The following is a 26,663-nucleotide window of genomic DNA, read 5'->3' on the forward strand; positions in this document are numbered from 1 at the left end:
ATTCACAATAGCTAAAATGTGGCAACAACACAAGTGTCCACTGACAAATGAATAAGCAAAATGTGGCAAAAATAATGGAATCTCATTCAACCTAAAAAGGGAGGAAATTTTGACACACGATACACAACATGGATGAACCCGGAGGACATTATGTTAAATGAAATAAGCCAGTCAAAACAGACAAATACTGATTCTACTTAGATACAAAGAGACAGAAAGTAGAATAATAGTTGCCAGGGGCTGAGAGGAGGGGAAAATGGGAAGCCACTGTTTATTGGGGTATAGATTTCAGTTTTACAAAATGTAAAGAGTTCTAGAGATGGATGGTGGCAACGGTTGCAAAACGTTATGAACGCATTTAATACCACTGAACTGTATACTTAAATATGGTAAGATCAAAAATTTTATGTTATCTGTATTTTACCACAATTAAAAAACTGGAGGAAATAAAGATTTAGGCAATTTGACATAAAAATAAAGTCTCACTTGATACACAAAATGTAAATACCACAAATTTTAAAAATTCATTTCTAAAAAAAAATCATAATTTCAAGGCTGGGAAGCCAAGCAAATTGTAAAATGAGTTTCTGCTATTGCCACATGGTGGCGCCACTTTAGCTGCTACATTAAAAAATAAAAAATCACCATTCTCAACCGGTAAATATTTAATATGAAAAGGTCTCTGAGCAATTGGAGTCCTATTTGTGAAGATGTATTTTAATATTGACTATCATAACTTGAAATCTTTTTAATAGACTACAGCAATGTCACCCAGGCATTCATTTTTAGTGGTGCTAGTACTGAAAACCACCTTGAAAATCCAGTGTGGTAAAACATAGAGGCCAAACAATTTCTGTGATTCTGAAGCCATTAGAATTTTCACAAATACTAACAACAATGTGGAGAAAAAAAAAATAGATGTTCCACAACAGTGATGGATTTGTGCACTATAACAATGGTCTCCCCTACTTGGGGAGGGAGGGAGAGGGGGAGGGGGGGGGAGAGAGGGAGAGGGAGGGAGGGAGAGAGAGAGAGAGAGAGACAGAGAGAGGGGGAGGGAGGGAGAGAGTGTGGTGGGGGGGCTGGGGAGTGGGAGTTCGGGGTTAGCATATGCAAACTATTATATATAGAGTGGATAATAACAAGGTCCTACTGTATAGCACAGGGAACTGTATTCAATATCCTATGATAAACCATAATTAAAAGGAATATATATATGTGTATAACTGACTCATTTTGCTGTACAGCAGAAATTAACACAACATTGTAAATCAACTATACTTCAATAAAATAAAATAAAAATGAGTCTCCCCTACTTGATATTATTTCAGTGGGAACAGTCAAACCACGAGTCTTCAAAAACCCATCCTATACATAAAATTTGACTCCTCAGGAATTGCATGATTTTGACAAGTCACTTTTACTTGCAAGACTGTTGTGGGGAATAATCTGTTTGTAGAAGTATACTGCCTTCAAACGTTCTCCAGAACAACTTAAAATGATGTAAGTCTCACTGCCAGATCTCTTCCCAGCTTCTTTAAAATACTGATAAACAGTATAAACTTGTTAATGGAGGAACACTCTCACCATATGCAACTGGAAGTCACAAACCTACTGAGTAAGGCAAATTCTAAGGCATAGACAAGGGCTGAGCTCAATCACCTGAAACTACAGGTCCTACATAAGGCATCTGAATATTCACCTCTGATTCAAGGTGAATATCTTTACCTGACTGACACACCCCCAACCAAAAAAAGTTTCATCCTACTCCTTTTCTCTCTATAAAGGTATGTTTCAATCATTCCTCCTTGACATATGATCTAACCTGTTATTAACCCCAAATAAGTTTCTTGCCTAACACAACATAAAGCAAAAACAAAACCCCACACGTGGTTAACTAAGAACAACACAGATATGTAATTGTAGTATTTACACTTGCTCTAGATCAGGGATTGACAAACTTTTTCTGTAAAGGGCCAGACAGTAAATATTTTATGTTTTGCAAGCCATAGATCTCTGGTGCATGTTGCTCAACTCTGCCACTATAGCTCGAAAGCAGCAATAGACAATATGTAAATGAACAAGCATAGCTGTGTGTCAATAAAACTTTAATTATGGACACTAATATTTGAATTTTATAAAATCTTCATGTGTCAGGAAATAGTCTGTAAAAAACAAATTTTCCCAACCATACATAGTAGGCCAGATTTGGCCCATGGACCATAGTTTGCCAACCCCTTTCTAAATCTTTTTCCTGGAAATACGTTTTTGTTTTAAAGGTGGAGGAAAGAAGCTGGTGTCTAAATTCTGTGATTAGATCATGTATGGGACGTTAGTTGGTTTCTCAATATACAGGTTCAATACGGTTGACATGCTACTCTGAAGTGCCTAACTTCTGCTATGTGTGACCTTTACGACTGTGGAAACAGAAATTACTTTCCCTTTTTCTGAGGATGAACTACACCTCAGTGTTATGTCTCCACGCACAGTAACTCCATTTAACTCTCAGTTCTACCATCGGGGTCCATTTAGACCCAATTTTAGGTTTTGTTTTGTTTTTTTCCCAACAGTTTTAGCTACTTGAAAGGACTGATATTTTATATTTTATGACACTTTCTCAGAGGTCTTTCAAAAATCAAGAAGAAACTTTACTTATTAAAAAACTCATTCTATATTGCAACTACTAGGCAGGTCCATTAGACCTTTATAAATGTAACCTTTATTATGGAGTTTTAGTGTTCTTACTTTTCCTATATCTCATAATTCTTTACTATTTCATCATCACTCTTTGTTACTCATCAATGATTGCCAACTATGCTAAAAAAGACAAAAATAATAAGTGGAATGACAGAATCATAAAAACATGATGCAACGGTGAAACAGTCACAGTTTAGTTTCTGCACTGCATTACCCAAAGTACTACATCATCTTTCCAGAAAGTATAAAAGACTGGAGATAACATCTTTCAGTCTACTTTTAGTAGGGTTGCTAGATTTAGCAAGTAAAAATCCAGGATACCCAACTGAATTTGAATTTGATAAAAAAACAAATCGTTTTTTAGTTTAAGTATGTCCCATGGAACACTTGGGACATACTTAAACACACTAGACTCTAAAAATTGATCTCTAAGTGAAAATCTCAGACTTCAGAAACTCAAAAAAAAAGAAAAAAAAAATCAATGAATACACGAATAATGCTTCTCTAATGACAAAAAATATATACATATGGTCTTCCCATCCAGGAATGACATCATCACAAATATCTTGCAACAAGAACTTGGGCGATCTCATTTTGTTAATAGAGCTTATAGTATTCTTTCATGTGGTCTGATATTTGAGCACCAAAACTAACTTGATTAAAAGGTTTTTAAAAAAGAGGTTTCAGTAAATACTTACTAAAATTCCTAATAAGTTTGTTCCTCACTATTCCTTTATTTTTACTTCTGTAAAGTATTTATAAAAATGACTTAACAATATAAAAATATAAAGGGTCTACTGGACCCAGATGATAAATGATGATGACTGTTTTACCAGGTACACTAGCATCAGGTACACTTAACATGTATTCTTGTGACCTTGGGAATCCTAGTCATACTGGCCACCTAAAATATCTTTACTATCAGCCATTGCAAGAAGACTTACCATGTGTATTATTCACACTATCTCAGGGCCATTTATCATTTTTTATCAAGACTCTTTTTTCCCTTTCAAACCACAAGGTGTTGACTGTGAACAGAATCTATTCCAATCCACTTTATAAAAAGACTTTCGAAAGCAACAGGAACAACACTGTATCAACACACAACTAATTTTATAAAGTGCACACAATGTGCTAGAAATGGTGCTCTGGCACTTTGTTCTTATCTTCTTTCAAGCTCATACCTCTACCTAAAAGCAACTGTGCTTGTGCTTCCAGATCTCCTCATGAACAGAGTGGGAAGCAGGCAAGCTATTACAGGGTCTCTCCTGAGGTCTTTTCTCACCTTTATATGCTTATAAGGCGGTGGCTTCTTGTCATTCTTTCGATCTTCCTGTAGCTGTCTTAGCTCTTTTTGGGTCTTTAACTCCTCAAACCTTGCTGCAGCTTCCTGAAGAGCTAAGAAAACATACAGCACAGTCACTTAATCTCTGGGTAGTGTTACTTATTTCGCTTTTTCCCCCTTTTAAGTTGGAGAAAATTCATGTTTTAGACAAAAACCTAAGACATATATATGATTTCTATTTTCTCGTAAGTTATAGTCCCCAGAGTGTTCATATATGGCATTAAAATAAAACATAATCCATCATTAAATGGCACTATACAGACTACCAGTGTCAGAGGAAAACTTAAAACAAAAAACAAAAACACAGCTAAATAATTTGAAAAAGTCCACATATAACATCTCCTAACAATAACTAGACTGCATCTGCTCAGCAAAGTCACTGCCTTTAAGCCTTTTTCCTCAGTTCTGAGTTTTCTGCTTCCACTAATAATGTGTCTCCTAGGTGTCCAGGTAACATGCTGTGTTCCTCTGGAAGAAATTAAAATTTGAAGTTTTCCCTTCCTTCTTCCCTATTCTCTGGAGCACCTATCCTACTCTCCTCCTAAAGCTCATTCTGTAAATATCAGTTATTAGCCTAATACAAAGATAGATCTTTGCAGCTATTCTGCATTCAAGTCCTGAACTTTCATATGTTTAAAAGATTGTAGTGCCTGAAAAGTCTGAAAAAAATCTTAATCTCATTCTTCTCCACTTAAAACAAAATTTTAATTCATTATTCTTGACTCAGGTTAAAAACTCTTTAAAGAATTCCAAATTTTCCCACTTTCCTCTCTGTAGTTTTCCCCAAGCTCTGCCAATTCTTTAAAGAAAATCTCCCCTCTAATCCACACCCCTTTCTCCATTTCCTTGTCACCATCTAGCAGACTTGATGTTGCCTGGAGTTGTTCCCTCCTTCATTCATCCTATTATTCAGCATGTCCTACCTAGTTTATCTACTTAATGTCTATCTAGTACCCATCATCCTCTCGAGTCCATGCACTATTCTCTGTGACAGTCTCATTATCTCTGCCTGAAATTACTAAAACAGCCATCTCGCTGACATTCCTGACTACAACCTCTCACTTTCTATGGTCCTGACATTCTAGTCAGACCGAGATTTCTAAAACTCTGCTCTGACCATGTAACTTAGCCACCTCTTCAGTGAAACAGTCCAGTGTTCCCCCAACCCCGTGCTTAAACCACAGCAAATACCTGGAGGTCACTAACTCATCATGTTCGACTCAATGTGTGCTTTCACATATGCTGTCTTTTTGTTACAACATTTTAAGTTGTTAACTTCCTCACAGTCAGTGTAGGGGTTAAGAGTTTGGATTCTGGAGTCCAGCTATACTAGAGTTTGAAACCTTCCTCTATCACTTACTGGCACTGGAACCTTGTGCAACAAATTTAACTTTTTTTTTTTGGCCATGCCACGCAGCTTTCGGGATCTTAGTGTCCTGCCTAGGGATTGAACCCGGGCCCCTGGCAGTGAAAGCACCGAGTCCTAACCACTGGACCACCAGGGAATTCCCCAAATTTAATTTTTATGTGCCTCAATTTCCTCATCTATAAGATAAAGATAATGGCATCTAACTTATAGGGTTGCTGCAAAGACTTAAAGCAGAAAACAAACTTTGAACAGGGCCTGGCAATCAACAAATGGTAACTGTTATTATAGTTCTTCTTCAAAGTATCACTTAAGAAAGGAGCCATCCATGACTTCCAAACTTTGATCCCCAGCACTGTTTTGCTTCCTCCTGGCCTGCTCCCACAGCATACCATGCACACTTCTGTCACAGCACTCTCAAAGAATGGCATTTTGACTACCGGTATCTGTGTCCAATTCCCCCACAAAACTGTGTGTTCCTTGAAGGCAGAGGCATCCAGCCAGCCTAAGGTCAAGGTACAGAAAGAGCAGAATCGCAGAGCTTCAGCAGGCTCAGACTTGCGATATTGCCTACACTCTACCTTCGTCCCCAGCCTTGACGGTGGCCAGCTCTGCGCAAAGATGTTGGTCACTTGGTCCCTGACCATCTGAGACTATAAGACTCAAGACCCCAACTCCTGTAGTATTAGTACTGATAGTGCATATCTGCACAGAAAGCACACTGCCAACAGGTGAGGACCCCTGAAATAACATGAGGGAAACAAAACCTCTGTTGAACTTATTCCTTATGGACATCATTCTCATTCCCCATCCAGGAAGTTTCACCTGCTTAGAATTTTATTGCACCTCACCAGGAAGTTTAACTTGCTTAAAATCCCCTCTTCACCTCACCATGCAAACAAAATCTTATACTTCAATGTCCAAATATATTCAAATAACAAGAGATACCTGTATTGCCTTTCAAAGGACAGCTAAAGGAAGAAGCTAATTATCATTGATGGGATACCAACTATATGCCCTTCAGGATGATTTCTGTATTATCTCATTGAATTCTCAAAGCAACCCTTACTCATTATATAGGCAGAGAGAACGCTGTCAACCCCTCCTGGCCTCAAATACCCCCTCTCCTTCACTGCTAGGCCAGCTTACAAAAACCTCTTTGATTAGAAAGAACATTTATGCGCCTTCACCATCTTATGTTGCTCTATAATTTTGGGTGAATTTTATTGCTTCTCAACAAACTAAACAAACAAACGAACACCTCCTTGGAACAAATGTGGCTCTGCTAGATATTCTAGCCCTTGCCTAGCAAACTGTAGTGTTTATTCTACAAAACAGTTCCAAAGCTCTGGTACTTACCTGACGAGACGCTGACAAAACAGAATTGGTAAGATAAGGAACTTCCCTTAAGGAAATTCTAGTTAAGTAAAGGTTAGGTTCAAAACTAATGAACTACATGGGTCAACTTCTCTGCAAAATCCTGTAGCCACAGCCACATACTGCCCCAGAGGGCAGAACATAGCTGCTAACGGAGCATATATGAATTCTAAAACATACAATTCTAACAGAGAGCAGATACGCGGGCAACAGAGGTCTGTGTTGGCCTGGGAAACAAAAAGGATAGATAAAGTTACCTTTTTTATATGTACCGTCCACTCCTTTGCCCATCTTATCCTTGCTGCTCACATCCCCCTCCATGTAGGGAAAGACTCGGGCCTGGTGAGTCCACAGATAGTCATTAGACCCAAAGAAGAGCACAGGGAACTCGCCCACATCATGTCTCATCTTGTCAATATTGGAAGGTACAGCTCGAGGATGGCAGATCTCAGCTGGCCACCACCTGGGAAAGGTGAAAAGAAGGAAGGAAGCCTCTAGAAGGCTGCAAGGAACGAAAAAGAATCCTACTTTTGGGACAGGAATAAGGAAAAGCAATGTCTCTCTAACCCACATTAATGTGCGACCCAGGGCATTCTTACAATCTAACTAGAGAAGAAACAAGCAGTATGTGCCAAAAGGCTGAAGACGCCCACCCTCACGCACATGCTCAAATACACACACACACACACTCACACACACTCCCTTAGACTGTTGTTCTACTTCAAGGAATCTATAAAAGGAAATAATTAGAGATAGGAACAAAACTTTATGACTATAATGTCCATTGAAGTATTATCTGTAAGAATGAAAACCTGGAAAAATTTTAAATGTTCAACAGTAAGGGAATGACAGACGCTATACAATGAAATACAAATTGGCCTTTGAGAAGGAAACTACTACAACGACTTTTAGGAAGACAATTTGGCATTAGCTATTAAAGCTGGAAACCCTGACCCTGCTATTCTATCCTGAGAATGGCCTAGAGAAGCTCCCATGCATGTACACCATGAAATATTGACAAAATATTCATAGTCCAAATGTGAATGTGAGAATGGATAAATAACTACACCACACTGTATGACTATATAAAGGAACACCGTAGAACAGTGAAGTACAAATGAGCTAGAGCGCTGCACTAACCATAATAAATCTCAGGAGCCTAACAGTGAATGAAAAAAGCAAGCTGCAGGAAAATACAGCAACAATTCCTTTATATAAAGATCTAAAACATACAGAACAAAACACACATGTGGTAAACCTATATAACCAGGCAAAGAAATAAAAAGCACAAAATGCAGTACAAGGTGCCAGTAAAGTACTGTTTTTTTTAACTGGGAGGTACATACACAAGTGTTTCTTTAAAATCAAGCATGTTATAATATTTTTTGTACATTCCGTATCCAATAAAAATAATTTTAAAAAGAAAAAGCAAGAAACAAAACTGGGTACAAACAACGATAAGGCTAATTAATTATGTTGAAGGTGCATGTATTGGTGTGTCTGCAAGTAAATATGCCAAAATGTTAGTGATGTATCTTCCTTGTTTGTGAGATTAAGGGTTTGTTTTCATTCATAAAGTTCCTACAGAGGATATATATTATTCCTATAATTGCAAAACATAAAGCAAAGTCTTTTTCTTCTATAATGGATATTCCTATAATTGCAAAACATAAAGCAAAGTTTTTTTCTTCTATAGTGGAAAATTAATGGGGGAGGGGGTGAACCTTGTTTAATCAGACCATTTTTTTTTTAAAGTTAAGCACAAGAAACAGAGGCTGGTAAAAGAACTAAGTGCCAGTCTCCTTCATGCTTACTTACCTGTATCGTCCAACTTTTACCCAGACAATTTCCCTGTAATGTGGCTTTTTGCCTGCCTTACAGTCATTGCAATACCAGTTTCCTTCAGGGATATCAATGTTCAGGCATTCACGATGAAAAGCAGCAGGGCAAGAATCACAGCACAGAAGGCTGCCTCCTGTGGGAATCAAAAAATCTGGCACTAGCATCACAAGGCTGCATATAAGGATCCAGCTGAAACAGCTCTTGCTCAGCTCCTAACCAATTATTTATCTCCCAGCCAAGGGCTTAGTAATTTAATTATTCAGAAAGACTTTTCTACAAGAGTATTCCCTCTCCAATGTACTTGAACCCCACCCCTGGGGGTTTGTCAGATTTTACCCTTATTGACAAAATTAGGTTAGGGCAATGAGGGCAGAAGTAAACCTCTAAAAGTCATATATGTACACACACACACACACCCCACACACACTTCTTCCTCTTCATTAAGAGACAGCACACTATAAAGACAGTATCAATGATACACAATGCCAGAGTAAAAAGAGCACAAGCTTTAACTGATGTCAGACTTGAGCTCTAAGATCATATGGCTTTGGGGAATTCACTTTCTTTGCTGAGTTTTAATTTCTTCAGTGGTAAGGTATTTTCTGCAATGAACAATAATCACACCTGTTTGAGAACTAAATAAGCAAATAAATTGCGTAGTAGTGTCTGACACGTAAGTAGTCTCCACAAGGCCAGTTCCTTCCCTCTTTTTAAATTACATTTTAATCTTTTTTGTATGGCACTCTCACAACACCTAAGGGCCCTCTGCAGAATAACATTTATAAATGCATAAACATAGTACACAAAAGAACGTAGATTATATTAAAATGCTCAGAATGTTAGAACGAGAGATTAGAGTTATATATGTTTCCTTGTAATGCACAAATAAGATGATGTAGCAGTAGTAATGATTAGAAACAAGACTTCAAGATATGTACAACAAAATTTACTGGTGACAAAAATCACAGGTACTAATGTTCTTTGTAGCCTAAACTTCAGCTAGGTATAAGATCTACCCTCTCCATCCAAGTTTTCGGATACCAGATTAATTACATGTATTGCAGTGATGATGAATTTTCACTTCTTAAAAGATTTTTACTCAAAGTGCCTCAATTTACATATCTGAATCTGAAATCCTCATGGTTGCAGATAATAAAGAATTTCAGGTAAAGAGGTTTCACATTTAAGGAATACAATAAATGCCTTATTTATCTTATGCCAGAAATGAGCATGCTTCAAACATGCTAGACTCAAGCACGTAATTCCAAGTTTCACCCTGAAGAGATAGGGAGGGATAAAGTCATAAGCAAGGTATATACTCATGTCCATCTTCTTGGTTTCACTGTGCTTCTCTTTCCTCATAAAAACCTACCAAAAACTTAATTTTCTGACACCCCATCCTTAAACGATTTCTACCGTGCCTTTTCTTTTTCTCAATAATCGAGAGCAGGCTCTTAAAGCAAGCTTTGTGGTGTTTGTTTTGTTGGGGACAGGCATGTGCTTTTGAGACCCAACTCCTGCTTCAACTAGAGAAGCTCTCCTTTTACCTGTGTTGTACATCTCAGATTCAGAGTGAGGTTTCATTTGGGAAGAAGGTCTGTTGCTACAAGTTCCAAGAACTTGTTTACTCAATACATATAGCCTGTACTCTATGCTTTCAAAGTCATATTTTGCTATTCTTGTGCATTTTGTGGATGAGGTAAACAATCTTCGCATGGGACATAGAGTGACACAGAGTCACATAAGTGACTGCCTCAATAATGGGATACCTTCTACAACATTCCTCTCTATGCTTAGTTATCTGCTGAGTCAAAATTTGATTAATAACAATTTGCCAACTACATGGCCTTGGTAGAAAAATCTTCCTTTTACTAAGCTGACATTCATGACAACTAGAAATATGTCATGTACAATAAGGCATTTGAATTAGGCCTTCAAAGAAGGCATGAAAAGAAATCTGGACAGAAGACTAACCAGTGAAGAACGGTCCATGGTGGCAAGCACAACAGTTTTGCAGGGAAGGACATAATGGGATGAGCTAAGGGAGAATATGAAGAAAGAAATTGACAGGATTAGTCTGGGTGATGAGTGGGAGGCAGGCAGGAGGGTCTGTCTGGTGGGAGTAAAGGAAACATATAGGAGAAAGACAGGAAGACGAAAGAGGGAAAACCACATGAACCATCATAAGAAACCAAAAGATGAAAAGGTGACATTTGGTAGAAAACAGTAAGAGAAAACAGAGTTTAAACATATTGTTGAATTCTAGGAACCGATTATTTTCAATTTAGCGATTTACCATACTATTACTGTAAGACTCTGATAACTACCTTCAGTTTTCTCCTTTACATGAACAAACAAATGTCCCAAGACTCTACTCTTTCCTTGTCTTCTAACAGCAGGATAATCCTAAATAGTGGGATCAACAGTTCTTAGGCTTTTTGGCCTCACGAACACTTTATAGTTTTGAAAAATAAGGAGATTCCCAGAGAACTTTTGTTTTTATGGGCTAAAAATATTGATTAATTCATTTAAAAGTAACAATAAATCTATTATGTTAACATAAATCACATTTTTATGAATAACTATATTTTCCAAAATGAACGTTTTTTAATAAGCTCAGTGTTTTACATTTTATTTTTGTTCTTTCTTTTAAATTGAAGTGTAGTTGATTTAGAGTATTTCAGGGGTACAGCAGTGATTCACTTATACATATACACACACATATGTATTCTTTATCAGATTCTTTTCCATTATTGGTTATTACAAAATACTGAATATAGTTCCCTGTGATATACAGTAGGAACTTGTTGTTTATCTATTTCATATATGTGTACCTGTTAATCCAAAATTCCCAGTTTATCCCTTCCCTCCCTTTCCCCTTTGGTAACCATAAGATTGTTTTCTATGTCTGTGAGTCTATTTCTGTTTTGTAAACAGGCTCATTTGTATCATTTTTTTAGACTCCCCGTATTAGTGATATCATATGATATTTGTCTTTCTCTGACTGACTGACTTCACTTAGTATGATAATCTATCTCTAGGTCTATCCATGTTGCTGCAAATGGCATTATTCATTATTTTTTATGGCTGAGTAATATTCCATTGTGTGTGTGTCTGTGTGTGTGTGTATGTATATATATATATACATACACACACACACATCTTCCTTCTCCATTCATCTGTCGATGGACACTTAAGTTGCTTCCACATCTTGGCTATTGTAAATAGTACTATGAACACTGGGGTGCATGTATCTTTCTGAATTAGAATTTTCATCTTTTTTGGACATGTGCCCAGGAGTGGGATTGCTGGATCATATGGTAACTTTATTTTTAGTTTTTTTAAGGAAACTCCATACTGTTCTCCATAGTGGCTGCACCAATTTACATTCCTACCAACAGTGTAGGAGCGTTCCCTTTTCTCCACACCCTCTTCAGCACTTGTTATTTGCCGACTTTTTGATGATGGCCATTCTGACCAGTGTCAGAGTGACCATATTTTTTTGCAAATATTTTTACTTAAATCTGTTGTAAAATGTTGTCTGGTTGATGTATATGAAGAAAATCTGGTCTCTCACAGATAAACAGTTGGAAAAAGGAATATTTTAATAACCTGTTCAATAACTACATATTGATACTATACACTAAAACCTCACAGGGTAAACCTTACTTGCAGTGTCTAATCTGAAACTGTACCAATATACTATTGATATGTTACTAATAGTTACTAACGTAACTATTACATTAAAATTCTTTAATCTGTCTTGCACTTTGAATGGATCTTTTACATATGCATGGTTTTTAACATCATGCATTGTTCATGTGGAAAATATTGGTTTGCTGAGTCTGGTAATCTTCCAAATGTTGATCTATTTCGTTATGTAATACAAAAATGTCACATTTATTAATATCCCCATGATTTCATCAGTAAATACTAGGAAGCAGTTAAGCTCAGGGTGGGTAGATGACAATTTTCCAAAATTCTAATTTTTACTTAACAACTCAAATTTTATCATTGGCAACAATTTGCCAGTTGTTTTTCCTTGAATTGACAGGCTCCTTTTTATCCATTTTCAAGAAATGTCTGACAAATATCCAAGTATGAAGAGCCATAGTTTTTTAGTAATTTTTAAAATTAATTTATTTTTATTGGAGTATAGTTGATTTACATTTTTAGTAATATTTAAGCCTAAAAATGGTGTTCCATGAACAAGGCAGCCAGTTCAGATTGCAACTCAATTGCACGAGTGCTTTAACTTAAGATAACCACCAGTATGCAACAGAACTGCTTTATGTATACTTCCCATTTTATCACACTGAATATTAAAACAATGTTCACATGACAGTTGAGATTTAATACATTTTACTTACTTTTTAAAATCGAGGACATTGTTATGTGCAACGTCCATGTTTTTACTGCAAGTGTGTGGTGACACAGAATTCAATGACTGCTATTACTTGCACAGTTTAGAGCCATCACCTTGATTTGCACTAAGGTGCTAGCAGTTTTACTCACTATTGGCTTTGCACCATCTGTGCAAATGTCAACAAAGAAAAAAGGCAAGTAACATCTTGGTATTATTATGAAAAGAGTTATGATCTCATGGAGGCTCCTGAAGGGTCTCTGGATCTTCTCCACTTCCCAAAGATTGATAGATCACATTCTGAGAGTCACTGCTGCAGCTACTAAGTTTTCTTGGGGACTAAGTTTTCATTATGAGTATCCATTATTATGCCACAAGTTAGGACTGCCAAGACAAAGGAACCTCTACTCTGAAACCATCTCATTCCACTATGGAATGAAAAACAGTCTAATGCTGAAACTGTTTCATCTCCCCATCTTCACAAAACATGTAAAATTTTTAGTGCCTACATTTCAGCCTCCCAGACATCTATTTTCATTCTAAGAGCAGAATTATAGAATGTTGTATTTAAATGCTATTAAATATCAAAATTGTCTTTAACTTTCTTCTAAACAAAAGACAGGTGGTATAATGATAAACAGGCAGCAGTGTTCACCACAGTTTTATAAGGAACAGATATTATAAAAGCAAAAAAGAATGTATGATACAGGAGAATCACAAAGCTAACATATCTAAAACCAAAAACAGCACAGTACTTTGTGCACTAAAACATCCCTAACTACATCAAAATCCCACCCACATGATTGCACTTAATACTCTATTTTATTTATTCTATATTAGTACCATAGTTTGAGGATTACAACTATGTCCTGATGCAAACTCTAGTCATGTTACATAAATCTTAAGAGCAACAACAGCAACAACAACAAAAAAGTCCCGATTGACCATTTTCAATCATATAAAGGAGTCATAAAACTTCCTTTATGGCTTTAGAACTATTTAGTATATCCCAATTTCTCAAAAGGGATGCTAATTCAATTACACATGTTGACTCTTTTTAAAATTAGTCCTTCGGAATGTTCATAACCAGCCAAATTTTCGTGAAATTGCATCACCAATAAGTAGATCTTAAAAAACAGAAAAGTCAAGGAAATTGTTTCCCCCAAATTACTAATCAACAAAATTTAGTCAATTTGAAAAGGAAATGAAAAAACTGTATAAGAGAACTGGTGTCACCCTCAACACTAGAAAACAGGGGAGCAATGTCCACAAAAGTTTCGGAAAAAGAACAAGCAGTCTAAAATCTTATAGTAACCCAATGTGTGCTTCTAGAACAGAGGCAAATGAAGAACAGTCTCAAGCAGAGAAATGTAGGACCTGTGGGTGTTTCTCAGAAGTTCAGCCAACCAAGAGAAAAATTTAAATAAGGAATTCAGAACTACAAGCACCACAGTAAATAGACTGGTGGAGTACTAAATCCTCCACTTAACAAAACAGCAAAAATCAGGCTGTGAGGAATGGAAAGGAAAGAAAATGTTTAAGAAGGATAATATTGACTTTGCTCTAAATTAGGAGAAGTATGTTTTAAGTAGGGGTTGGAGAGGGGGGAGATACAGATAAAGACATAAAATTTATTTGTCCTCCACTGAAGACCTTGTAGGAACTATTATCCCTTACAGTGAGGAAATATTTAACAGAAGTTCATAAATTCTTTTACTTTCACTTTGTTTATTCCCTTTAAACTAATATAAAATTGATTTTAGAAAAACCACACACAATTACCTGATAACAGCATCTTCTAGACTTGTTCCTATCCAGATATCTACCCCTTCTATCTGCTTATATGCACATATGTCTGGAGTATTACCACTCAATATTAAGCAATGGTTTTTTCTGATGTAGGACTTGGGGTTATTCAGGGTTTTCAAAATTTCTTTCTTATTTTATTTTTTACCTCCAGTTTATTTTTTACTTTTTTCCCCAGCTTTATTGAGATATAATTAACATATAATATTGTGTAAACTTCAAGCATACAACATATATGTACTTGATATGTGTATGTACTGTGAAGTGATCACCACAATAAGATTAGGTAACATATTCAACAACTCACATAGTTACAATTTTAAGGGCTGTGTGTGTGTGTGTGTGTGTGTGTGTGTGTGTGTGTGAGAGAGAGAGAGAGAGAGAGAGAGAACTTTGAAGATCTACTCTCACAGCAACTTTCAAATATACAATACAGTATTGTTAACTATAGTCACCATGCTGTGTATTACATCCCCCAAATTTATTCATCTTATAACTGGAAGTTTGTACCATTTGACCACATTCCCCCATTTTCTAAGAACAATTTTGTTTCCTTTCTCTTTTCTTTAAATTGCTTCAATTGTTTATCATTTTGTTAAAATTAAATCATTATTCAAAATAACAAAAATAAAACCCTCTCTATTGGGGAACAAAACCACTGTCCTGTTATGTTATCAATAATTAAGGACATCACTTCCCAGTATTTCTTCTAATTGGCAATGTGAAGAAAACTATACTTTTGTTTCAATTAAAATACTGCATTCATCTCTTTTTAGACTATCCATACATCAAGAAGTCATGTCTTACCTTCTGAGCATACAAAACACCAGCTAACATTAACATGCTCATGATTTCGGCAGCCACGTCTGGGGGTAAAGTGATTAGGGCAGATGATGCTATTGGATGCAAGGATCTTTGACCCAGCAGCCAGGCAAAAGTCATTGGCATGGTATGCCACTGGGCAGCGGACACAGCGCATCAGTCGACCTAAAAATAAGAGAAGCAGAAAAACCAGGGAGAGACAAAAGAAAAAGGGATTAAACATAAAAACGATGTGAGTTATTCAAGTTTATTTGCTAGCACTGGGAAAATGCCATAAACAAATGGAAGCACTACTAGATCAAGAGACCTTAAACACCCAATTCCCTAAGAAAAGCTCAGATGGGAACTATATGATAAATGGCCTTAAGGAGTCCGATCCCACAACAGTAAGTGAGTCTACCTCAACAAGAATAAGCCTTACTCAAACCACTGTCCTGACTGGAAAACGGAATCAGCTGCAGACGAAACAGTGGGGGTTGGGGTGGGGGGTGGTGTGTGTGTACAATCAGATTAAAAGACCAGATGGGAGAAACACTCACTAATGCTTGCTTTCCTTGGCTGGTACTCTGTGATTCTTAAAGCCTTTTAGGTGAACGAATAAACCCCTCTACCTCCACCCCCCATGAGATGTATCCTCTAACATACTTTACCAACTAAAAACCACTACCAAACCACCCCAATGCTACCTACAATAGCAACTGAAAAGGAGAAGGTAGCTGATGGTTAAGCTGCAATTTTGATCAAGCATGTTACTGTACTTAAGACTGACAAGATCTATAGTGCCAGGAAATCATCTTACAGAAGATATCACCAGTCTGATTAAAAGAAAAGTCAAAACTGCCACATTTTTCTTGCCCAATCCCCTTTGGGAGAAGTGGGTTCTTTGGGCATACAAGCATTTAATAGTAGAGATACAATATTTGGCTTTCAGAGAAATCAGTAAGAGACCCACTAGTACTGAGCAGAAAGAAATGATTGGGGCTTCCCTAGTGACGCAGTGGTTAAGAATCCACCTGCCAATGCAGGGGACAAGAGGTCAGGCCTTGGTCCGGGAAGACCCCCCTTGCTGCAGAGCAACTAAGCCCGTGTGCCACAACTACTGAGCTTGCTCTCTAGAGCCCACATACCACAACTACTGAGCCTGCGTGCCACAACTACTGAAGCCTGTGTGCGCCTAGAGCCTGTGCTCCGCAGTAAGAGAAGCCACCGCAATGAGAAGCTCACGCACCACAATGAAGAGCAGCCCCCGCTCGCCACAACTAGAGAAAGCCCACATGCAGCAACAAAGACCCAACGCAGAAATAGATAGATAGATAAATAGATAGATAGATAGAATCCGCCTGCCAATGCAGGGGACAGGGGTTCGAGCCCTGGTCCGGGAAGATCCCACATGCTGAGGAGCAACTAAGTCCCTGCGCACAACTACTTAGCCCACGCGCCTACACCCCGTGCTCCACAACAAGAGAAGCCACTGCAATGAGAAGCCTGCACACCGCAAGGAAGAGTAGCCCCCGCTCGCCGCAACTAGAGAAAGCCTGCACGCAGCAACGAAGACCCAACGCAGCCAAAAATAAAATAAATAAATAAAATCAATAAATTTATTTTAAAAAAAAAGAAAAAGAAAGAAATGATTGCTTTCTCACTGGGAATGGATTTAGAAACTTGACTTTATCTGCACCCACGTAATAGTTTTGGAAACCTCAGCTCTCAAGCTCACCATGAAGCAGGAAAAAATTTTCTGGACAGGAATTTCCATTTTAAAAAATAAAACAAATCAGCACAAAACAAAAACCTCAGTTCTGCCCTATATGCATGTCTGAATGATATCACATTTGATAACCATACATATAAGGGCCCACAGAAGAAGAATACACTTTATTCTGATGAAGGAAGACATCCAGCAGAGGGAAGTCCCTGGTGGTCCAGTGGTTAGGATGCTGTGCTTTCACTGCAGAGGGCGCGGGTTCAATCCCTGTTTGGAGAACTAAGATCTCACAAGCCACATGGCGTGGCACAGAACAGAGCAAAACAAAACAAGATGTCCAGCAGAACACCTTTTCAAACTAAATGTCACATGAATTCCAAATATTTAAAACTACCACATAATGCCGGGGGTTGCATAAAGCACATGTAAAAACGTGGTGACTGCTAAATTTGTCCATTACTCTCTTATCTCTCACATAAAATGCTGGTACTCTGAAAAAAGCTAGAGGCTATGAAGAGATATGCCAGATAGCATCTGAAACATCCATTGCCAATGAGACCGAGGTTCTATAATTAGATTGGTCTACACAAGAAACCCATACCTTTAGATGCGGAAACACTGGCTGGATTAGCAGCATGGCAGGTTATACATATGTGGAGGGAGCACCGGAAGCCCTTGTTCTGCAAGACAGTGGGTGGATATCTCTGGACACACTCTTCATGGTAAAACTTTCCACATAAGGGCAGAAGGCACCTTTTAACATCTTCCCCACTCTGCTTGCATACAAAACAGGTATGTATTCCTAGGAAATAGGAAGAAACAAATTAATACTAACTCAAGAATTCACTCAATGCTAAACCATTAGGTGAAAAGTTAGTGAGTACACAATTCTGCACCAAATTCCAACATGGGGTGGGGGTGGAGGGTGCCCACACCACAAAGCAATTCTCTGATACCAGCTGGTATCCTACAATTCAACTCAATTCTCACACTATCTACTTGGAGATAATATCAGATCCCACAGATTAAGTAAGGGTTCAGTCCCACAAGACTGCCTCCCACCCCAACCCTTACCAGTTGTAAGTCAAGCTTGTCATTTGTACTTCTGACCAACTGGCTATAAATCAGAGGTTGGGTTCAATTAACTTGCAAGAGTGGGTCACAGAACTCAGAGAAACACTTTACTTACTAGATCATCAGTTTACTAAAAAAATGATGTAGTTCAGGAACAGCTAGTTAAAAGAAATGCATAGAGTAAGGTATGGGGAAAGAGCTCAGAGCTTCCAGGGCCTCTCCAAGCACGCCACTCTCCCCTAATCTCCATGTGTTCACCAACCCAGAAGCTCTCCAAACCCCATCCTTTTGGGTTTTAATGGAGGCCACATTACATAGGCATGATTGATTAAATCACTGGCAACTGAGGACTAATCCAACCTCCAGCACTCTCCCCTCCAAAAAGGCCAGGGGGAGATGGAACCCTCTAATCACATGGTTGGTTCTCCTGGCAACCAGCACCCATCCTTAGCTAGTTCCAAAAGTCATCTCTCATTAACATAAAAAAAGGTATACATCTTTATAGCCCTCATCACTTAGGAAATTTCAAGGGTTTCAGGAGCTCTGTGCCAGAAACTGGACAAAGACCAAATATATATTTATTAAAAATCACAATATCATAGTGAAGAACATTATAATAGACTGATCAGTATGACAACATGAACCTACTGAACAATCTTAATATCACTATTAAGTGGGAAATTTAATACATGCTTGCTGATGTGATGCTATAGGAAGTAGACATCCCCCACAAAGTATTCTTGCCAAAGGAAAATTGACTTGACCTGATCCAGCCTCTAGATCTAACTACAAGTTTCCAGGAAATACGGAGGACAGAGGAACAAGTTAAAGGGACACCTCAAGGATGCAATCAGCCAAATTTAGAATGTAGAAAACTTGGCAGACAAATGACCATTGTCTCAAGAAATAAAGAATATTAAAAAATTGGGTGAGGGGTCCCTCAAATATGTGCAGTTATTGGGATCCAGCAATAAGGTCTGTCATGTAGGGGTGACAAGTAAGGTTTGATTTAGCACAGGCCCAGTAGGGAAACCACACTTGGATACCGAGCACTTAAAATGGCACTAGTCTAAATTGAGATGTGTAGTCAGTGTCAATACACGTTGGAGTTTGAAGACCTAGCACATAAAAAAGAATGTAAAAAATTTCAGTCATTTTCATATTAATTATATGCTGACATATTTTGAATATACTGGGTTAAATAAAACATATTTTGTTGTAAAAAAACAAAAAAAATTGGGTGAGGGGAATAGTACTGCTGTAGATTAAGAGAAGTTTAAGAGATGAATTTTTTTATTAAAAAATACAATACAGGGACATTATTTGGATCTTGATTCAAAACACTATAAAACAATATATTTTGAGACAAAGTGGGAAAATTTGAAAGTGGGACTGGGTAGTTGAGGACACATAGGAGTCACTGTATACAATGGATATATATTTTTAAAGTGTTAAAAAAATATGCTAGTTACATATATTTTGAACTATATGAGTAAAATGAGGCAAGAAGTTGATAACTACTGAAGCTAAGTGATGAATATGTTGAGATTCTTTATACTGTTCTCTCTACTTCTGTATATGTCTGACGATTTCTGTAATAAAAAGTTTAAGAGAAAAAAAAAAATCTACCTCTCGCTGGGAAGCAAAACAATGTAAAGGAAAGAGCCCAGGCTTGAGAGACAGACAGACCTGAACACGAATCCTGCCTTTGGCACCTGCTGGAAATAGGAACACAGTAAAATAATCCACCTCATCTTTATAAACAGTGAGATCACCAACTAATAATAATTTTAGAAAAAAATTTAAAATAAGTATTTGAAAAGAAGCAATCTACTGCCTGATACTGAATAACTGGCAGCCAATACTTAACTGGAGTAGCCTAAATTATGGTGTGGTCATCCTACTATAGGAAAACAGGGTGACCCAGAAGAAATAAGAAATGACTCTTTTATTCTTACTCTATACATCTTTACTAAAACTAGGGTAAAATTTTCTACCCTCAAAAATAATAACCTCTCTTTACCTCACATAATATATAAAACTTAATTCAATATAGATCACAGACCTAAAAGTGAAACCTAAAATTAAAAAATTTTCAGAAGAAAACAAAATCTTTGTGACATTGGGTTAAGCAAGATTTCTTGCTTAAGAAAGACCATTAAAAAAAATTTGATAAACTAGACTTCATCAAAATTAAAAACTTCTGCTCTTCAAAAGATACCATTAAGAAAATTAAAAAACAAGCCACAGATTGGGAGAATAATTTGGAAAGTATATATCTGATAAAGGACTTGTAGCCAGAATACATATAAAGAACTCTTAAAACTCAACAGTAAGAAAACAACCCAGGACTTCCCTGGTGGTGCAGTGGTTAAGAATGCGTCTGCCAATGCAGGGGACACGGGTTCGAGCGCTGGTCCGGGAAGATCCCACATGCCGCGGAGCAGCTAAGCCCATGCACCAAAACTACTGAGCCTGCACTCTAGAGCCCGCGAGCCACAACTACTGAAGCCCGCGCGCCTAGAGCCCGTGCTCCGCAACAAGAGAAAACACCACAATGAGAAGCCCGCACACCGCAATGAAGAGTGAGTAGCCCCCGCTCGCCAACTAGAGAAAGCCCACGCACAGCAACGAAGACCCAACACAGCCATAAATAAATAAATAAATTTATAGGGGGGGAAAAACCCAAATTAAAAGAAAATTTTGAACACTCTTCCTCAAAGACAGAAAAATAAGCACATAAAGAAAAATAAGCACATAAAAAGCACATAAGAAAAATAAGCACATAAAAAGATGTGCAACATCATTCATCATTAGTGAAATGCACATTAAAACCACAATAAAATACCACTACACATCTGTCAGAATGGCTAAAATTAAAAAGACTGACAATACCAAATGTTGATGAAGATGTGGCAGAATTAAAACTCTCACACTCTGCTGATGGAAATATAAAATGGTACAAGCACTTTGGATGTTCCTTAAAAAGTTAAGCCTACCATATGCAGCCATTCTGCTGTTAGATATTGACACAACAGAAAAGAAAGTGTATCCATACAAAGGATACACAGTGCTTTATTTATAATAGCCGAACCTGAGAACTATCCAAATGTACATCAATAGATGAGTGGATAAACAAACTCTTACATCCATACAATGGAATACCACTTGGCAATAAAAAGAATGAATTCTCAATACCTGCAACAATGTTGTTTGATCTCAAAGTAACTATGCTGAGTGATGGTTTCAAAGGTGTATGTACACACACACACACCAAAACATCATCAAAGTGTACACTTTGTGTAGTTTACTGTATATCAATTACACCTCAATAAAGCTGTTTTAAGAAAGAGAATGAATTACTGATACACACATCAACACAGATGAGTCTCAAAAACATTATGCTGAGCTAGACACAAACTCTTAAAAAAAGGTAAATCTAATGTGCTCTGAACAGAAAGCAGATCACTGTTTAACCTGAAATTGATGATGGGGATGAAGGGGTGAGGTGCAAAAAAGACTGACTGGGTCTGATCACAAGGGAACTTTCTGGTGTGGGTGTATACATTTTATTGAAACCTATCAAAACATACATTAAAAGGGGTACATTTAGAGTAGGCAAATTACCCTCTAATTAAGTTGATTTTTTTAAAAAATAGTTCTGCCTTAGATTAGCCTGGTTCAGAGAATACCACATCATAATAAAGATGAGACTAGCAAAACTGGATCACTGGTACAAAAGGCAAGAAGATCTCTCTAAATGGTTATCATCAAAAAATCCACAAACAATAAATGCTGGAGAGGGTGTGGAGAGAAGGGAACCCTCCTACACTGTTGGTGGGAATGTAAATTGGTACAGCCACTATGGAGAACAATACAAAGGTTCCTTGAAAACTAAAACTAGAACCACCATATCATCCTGCAATCCCACTCCTGGGCATGTATCTGGAGAAAACAAGGTCTGAAAGTATACATGCACCCCAATCTTCACTGCAGCACTAGCAGTGATAGCCAAGACATGGAAGCAACCTAAATGTCCATCAACAGAAGAATGGATAAAGAAGATGTGGTACATATATACAATGGAATATTACTCAGCCATTAAAAAGAATGAAATAATGCCATTTGCAGCAACACAGATGGACCTAGAAATTGTCATACTGAGTGAAGTCAGACAGAGAAAGACAAATATCATATGATAACGCTTATATGCGGAATCTAAAAAAAATGATACAAATGAACTTATTTACAAAACAGAAACAGACTCACAGACTTAAAGAAGGAACTTATGGTTACCAGGAGGGAAGAGTTGGGGGGAGGGATAGTTAGGGAGTTTGGGATTGACACTGTACTCACTGCTATATTTAAAATTTGAAAAAGAATAGATACATGTATATGTATAACTGAATCACTCTGCTGTACAACTGATATAACACAACATGGTTAATCAACTATACTCAAATATAAAATAAGAAGTTAAAAAAAATTTTTTTAAAAAAAGAAGAAGATCTTTCTAAGAAAATTAGGGCAACAGAGATATGCACATATCTAAAATTTGTTTCTAAATTTTATTTACAGGGCCGGGACACCATATGGCACATAATGATCAAAAGCCCAACGTGTGTAGAAGGCAAAATAACCCCACAACTATCTTGTCTTCCACCTTTTGTTCCTACACTGCTGAAAGTGGTAGCAGAAAGATGAAATAACTCAATCTGACATGGCCATCTATTTACAGACACAAGTTAATTTCATCTCTTATTTCCCACAGGGGCTAGTCTAAGCCTACACTCTTCCCTTCAGGTTATAAACAATTACCTTTTTCCACCACTCTCACCAAGCCAAGGAAAAAGTTCAGTGTTCATCTCCCTCACAATTACATGGTACATTCCCTTTTAATCTTTTTATCTCTTCAAGCCTATCCTCTCCTGTCTCTGTGACTGTACTCCAGTTATTCCCCATCCTGTTACGGAAATTTATTTCCCTACACAATTCTTAACCTTCATTCTACTCAAGATGTTCTTCCTCCTGACCCTCTAACATCCTCCCTTCAGCTACTGCTCCCTTTTCCACTGAAGTCAAGCTTCCGTAAGAAATAGTGTATACTGCTACCCATTCATCTTTCAGTCTGGTTTAGTAAGGCATTCTCTCACTGCCAAATACAATAGATCCTCTTTTCACTCTAGAACCTCCTTGGTCTGTTTGCCCCATCTGCCTCTGCTGATGACACCCCATTCCAATGGCTTCACAGACATTCTTTCTTGAGCAGCTCCTCCTCACCCTCCAGTAGCCCCTTTTAAGTGGGTATCCCCCAGTAGTGTCATTAGCCCTCTTCTCACTCTACAGACGTTTTCTCTTTGGGCAGCATCATGCACACCTACGGTTTTAATGACTTATGAGCATAAAATCTTTACTGTCAACCCTAATTTCTTTACTACTTTCATACTGTAACATCCATTCATAATGCTGAAAAAACAGCAATCTCCTTAGCACAGCTGTGAGGTGCTTTACAGGCTGGTCTCACCTGACCATTCCTAGTTTCTGACCCAATCCGTATATTGTAACTCTCACGAAATAGCTCTCTTTTTTTTGCTAAACAGTTTTACTGATGTATAATATACACAGAAAAGTGCACACACTCTAAGTTCACAAATAATCATGAAGTGAACACATTTCTTGATCACCACTCAGATCAAGAAACATAAAATATCATCAGTAACCCAGAAGTCCTCCTCGTCACTACCTATGCCTCACCTCTTCCCTAAAATATCTTAAAATATCTTAAACGCCAAACATACTGACCTATATGCTTCCTGTTCCCCAAATATTTCATACTTTCTTTACTGGACCTTCTATCCTTCCCCTCCACACACCAATTTCTATTTCTCTCTTAAAACCAAACTCAGATATCTTCCTCTGTAGCACTGATGCATCTTCATTCACACAGCACTTTAACATTCACAACAACACTTTTTGCACTATATTATACTATACATTCATTATTCACTTGAGTTTTTTTAAGGCAAAGACCACAGAGCACCTATCTCTATGTCTGCAGGAATTAGCCCAGTATTGCCACAAAAAAAGTGTCTCCAATAAATGATTTTTTCCTAGAAAACTTGAAACTCAAACCTTCCTTGGAAGAAGACCTTTCTCTAACTACTTTACCTGTGCGACATTCATTGCAGATAAATTTTCCTCTGGGCATTTCAGTTAATCCAAGGCACTCCAGGTGGAAAGCCCCACAGCACTGAGCCTCACATAATAGCAGCTCACCCAGTTTCTCACAGTTCTGTTAAGAGAAAGAAAACAGATCTGTCTATAGAAAAAGATTTTTAAAAATCCCAAGCAGAAGGTCTTCATTAAAGCAAAAGTTAAGAAGCAGCTTTGCCAGAAACAAAAAATCCCACCATTCATTCAGCTAGTATTTAATGATTACCTCCTCTATGCCAGGAACCACAGGTCCCTGGCTCCCATCATTCTTATATTCTAAGGATACAAAGATACAAGTAAACAATTAAACAAACAAAAGATATCAGAAAATGTAAGTATTTGGGTAGAGCACTCAAACAACAACTTTGGATTGGGTGATTAGGAATGACTTCTTAGACTGGGCTCTGAATGACAAGTCAGCCACATGATCTGAAGAAGGGACCAAGAAGGCAGAAAGTACAGAAAGCCCACAGACAGGAAAAATCATGGCATTCCTATGAATCACAATGAAAGCCAGTGTCATTGGACAAAAGTGAACAAAAGTTAGAAGTGGTAGAAATGAAGTAAGAAAAAGGCAAGCAAGGGCCTGACTGTGTGGCCTTACAGATTACGGTACAGAGTTTCAGATTTTATTCTAATTGCAAAGGTGTGCCATTATAATGAGCGCTATACCAAGGGAAGGCTGAAATCAGGTATTCATCTAAAAACAGATCCCTATGACTGCTACATGAAAAATTTCAAGAGTAAAAAGGTGAGATGAGAAGCAGAGATAATCAAAGAGGTTACTGCAATGGTTCAAGCAAGAGATACTGGCCAGCTGGGACTTGGGTCATAACAGTCCAGAAGGGCCCTGATTAAGATTTGAACAATCCTTGAGATACACCTAGAACCATATTAAAATCAGAAAGATCACCCTTCTGAGACAATCTCACTAAAACAGGGTGTCAATGATGATACAGCCTTAGGAAATAAAGATCGGGATCTGTTGCTTTTGAAAACATTGTATGATTTATGAAAATTCTGCACATTCCCAACATTTGTTACTTTTCACCCCTCTAATATCCTGACTTGTTTCCCCATAGTGATTAACAGAAAAATGATAAAAATGAAAAAACTCTTATACTTATTCTGTAAGACAAGAAAGGGGGAAAGATGGCCAGGCAAGTCTAATATCGTCAAGAACCCAAAGAAACAGAACAGGTCTTGGCCACTTAACATCAAAGCTTAAATAAACAAACGAGTAGGAGAGCTTTGGGAATAAAAGGCCAGAGGCAGCCAGGGATTAAGAGGGGACCCCACTGAGCTAGTCTTTCATGTTTGGCTCTCCCATGATCTACTATTCATAACCAAAAATTGACAAATGCCATAAATGTTACATGTTTTGTTTTGTATATTCAGAGTGCCAGCAACATCAGCTTTCCTGTACGATAAACAAATTCGCCTTTATCACTTAAACAGGAAAACTTCAATTATAGTAGGTACTGAGGAATAAATTTTTCAAATTAACCAAATGTTACAGACTAACCCTTTAATTGGGATGACCATGTAATTCATCCTTCAAACTAGGACACTTGAGCATGAAAGGAGGTGCTATTAATAAATTATACAAGCACAACAGATTTAAACAAAGACTGATCCAAACAAACCAGGACCATGGGTTACAATACCTTCTTATATGACAATCTTTGTGGGCCTAACAGTCTCTGAGGAGTAACACTGTTTGGGAGCAGGTCTGAATATAATCAACCTTCTTTATATAGCAGTGAAATGAAGAGACACAGAAACTGAGTTGAAATTATACTGGCCATAATAATATTCTAGGCCTGGGGAAATTTTATTTTTTAGCAGTTTCAATTAGAAAAAAAAAACAAACTAATATTTTCAACTTTTTATATGCTAGTTTTTAAGTATTTACAAGGTTAAATCAAGACCATGAAAAGAGAATATAACCAATGCATCCATTTAATTGACTCTACTCCCAAGTAAGATAAAGGCATTTGACATTAAAGTGGAGGCACATTTCACAGAGAAGCAAGACAACATAGTGGTTAAG

The 26,663-nt window shown here is 37.5% G+C and overlaps 1 protein-coding gene across 13 annotated transcripts in view; it reads right to left on the reverse strand.

The window, feature by feature from the left end:
• NSD1 (nuclear receptor binding SET domain protein 1) overlaps positions 1–26,663 on the reverse strand; it is a 134,050-nt gene that overhangs the window by 13,099 nt on the left and 94,288 nt on the right. For 11 of the 13 annotated variants that reach the window (XR_014261491.1, XM_082453427.1, XM_082453428.1 and 8 more), the window contains 6 exons: positions 24,566–24,689; positions 17,925–18,125; positions 15,604–15,783; positions 8,604–8,760; positions 7,043–7,287; positions 3,983–4,095 (listed from right to left, as the gene is read on the reverse strand). Coding sequence is in view for 12 of the 13 variants with exons in the window: in XM_082453427.1 (XP_082309553.1) it covers positions 3,983–4,095; positions 7,043–7,287; positions 8,604–8,760; positions 15,604–15,783; positions 17,925–18,125; positions 24,566–24,689 (1,020 nt within the window). In the remaining variant the exon portion in view is untranslated. The remainder of the gene's footprint in view (positions 1–3,982; positions 4,096–7,042; positions 7,288–8,603; positions 8,761–15,603; positions 15,784–17,924; positions 18,126–24,565; positions 24,690–26,663) is intronic. The other 2 variants (XM_082453429.1, XM_082453424.1) reach the window with 1 other exon arrangement.

The sequence above is a fragment of the Balaenoptera physalus genome (genome assembly GCF_965194825.1).
Source record: "Balaenoptera physalus genome assembly, chromosome: 3".
Lineage (NCBI taxonomy): Eukaryota > Metazoa > Chordata > Mammalia > Artiodactyla > Balaenopteridae > Balaenoptera > Balaenoptera physalus.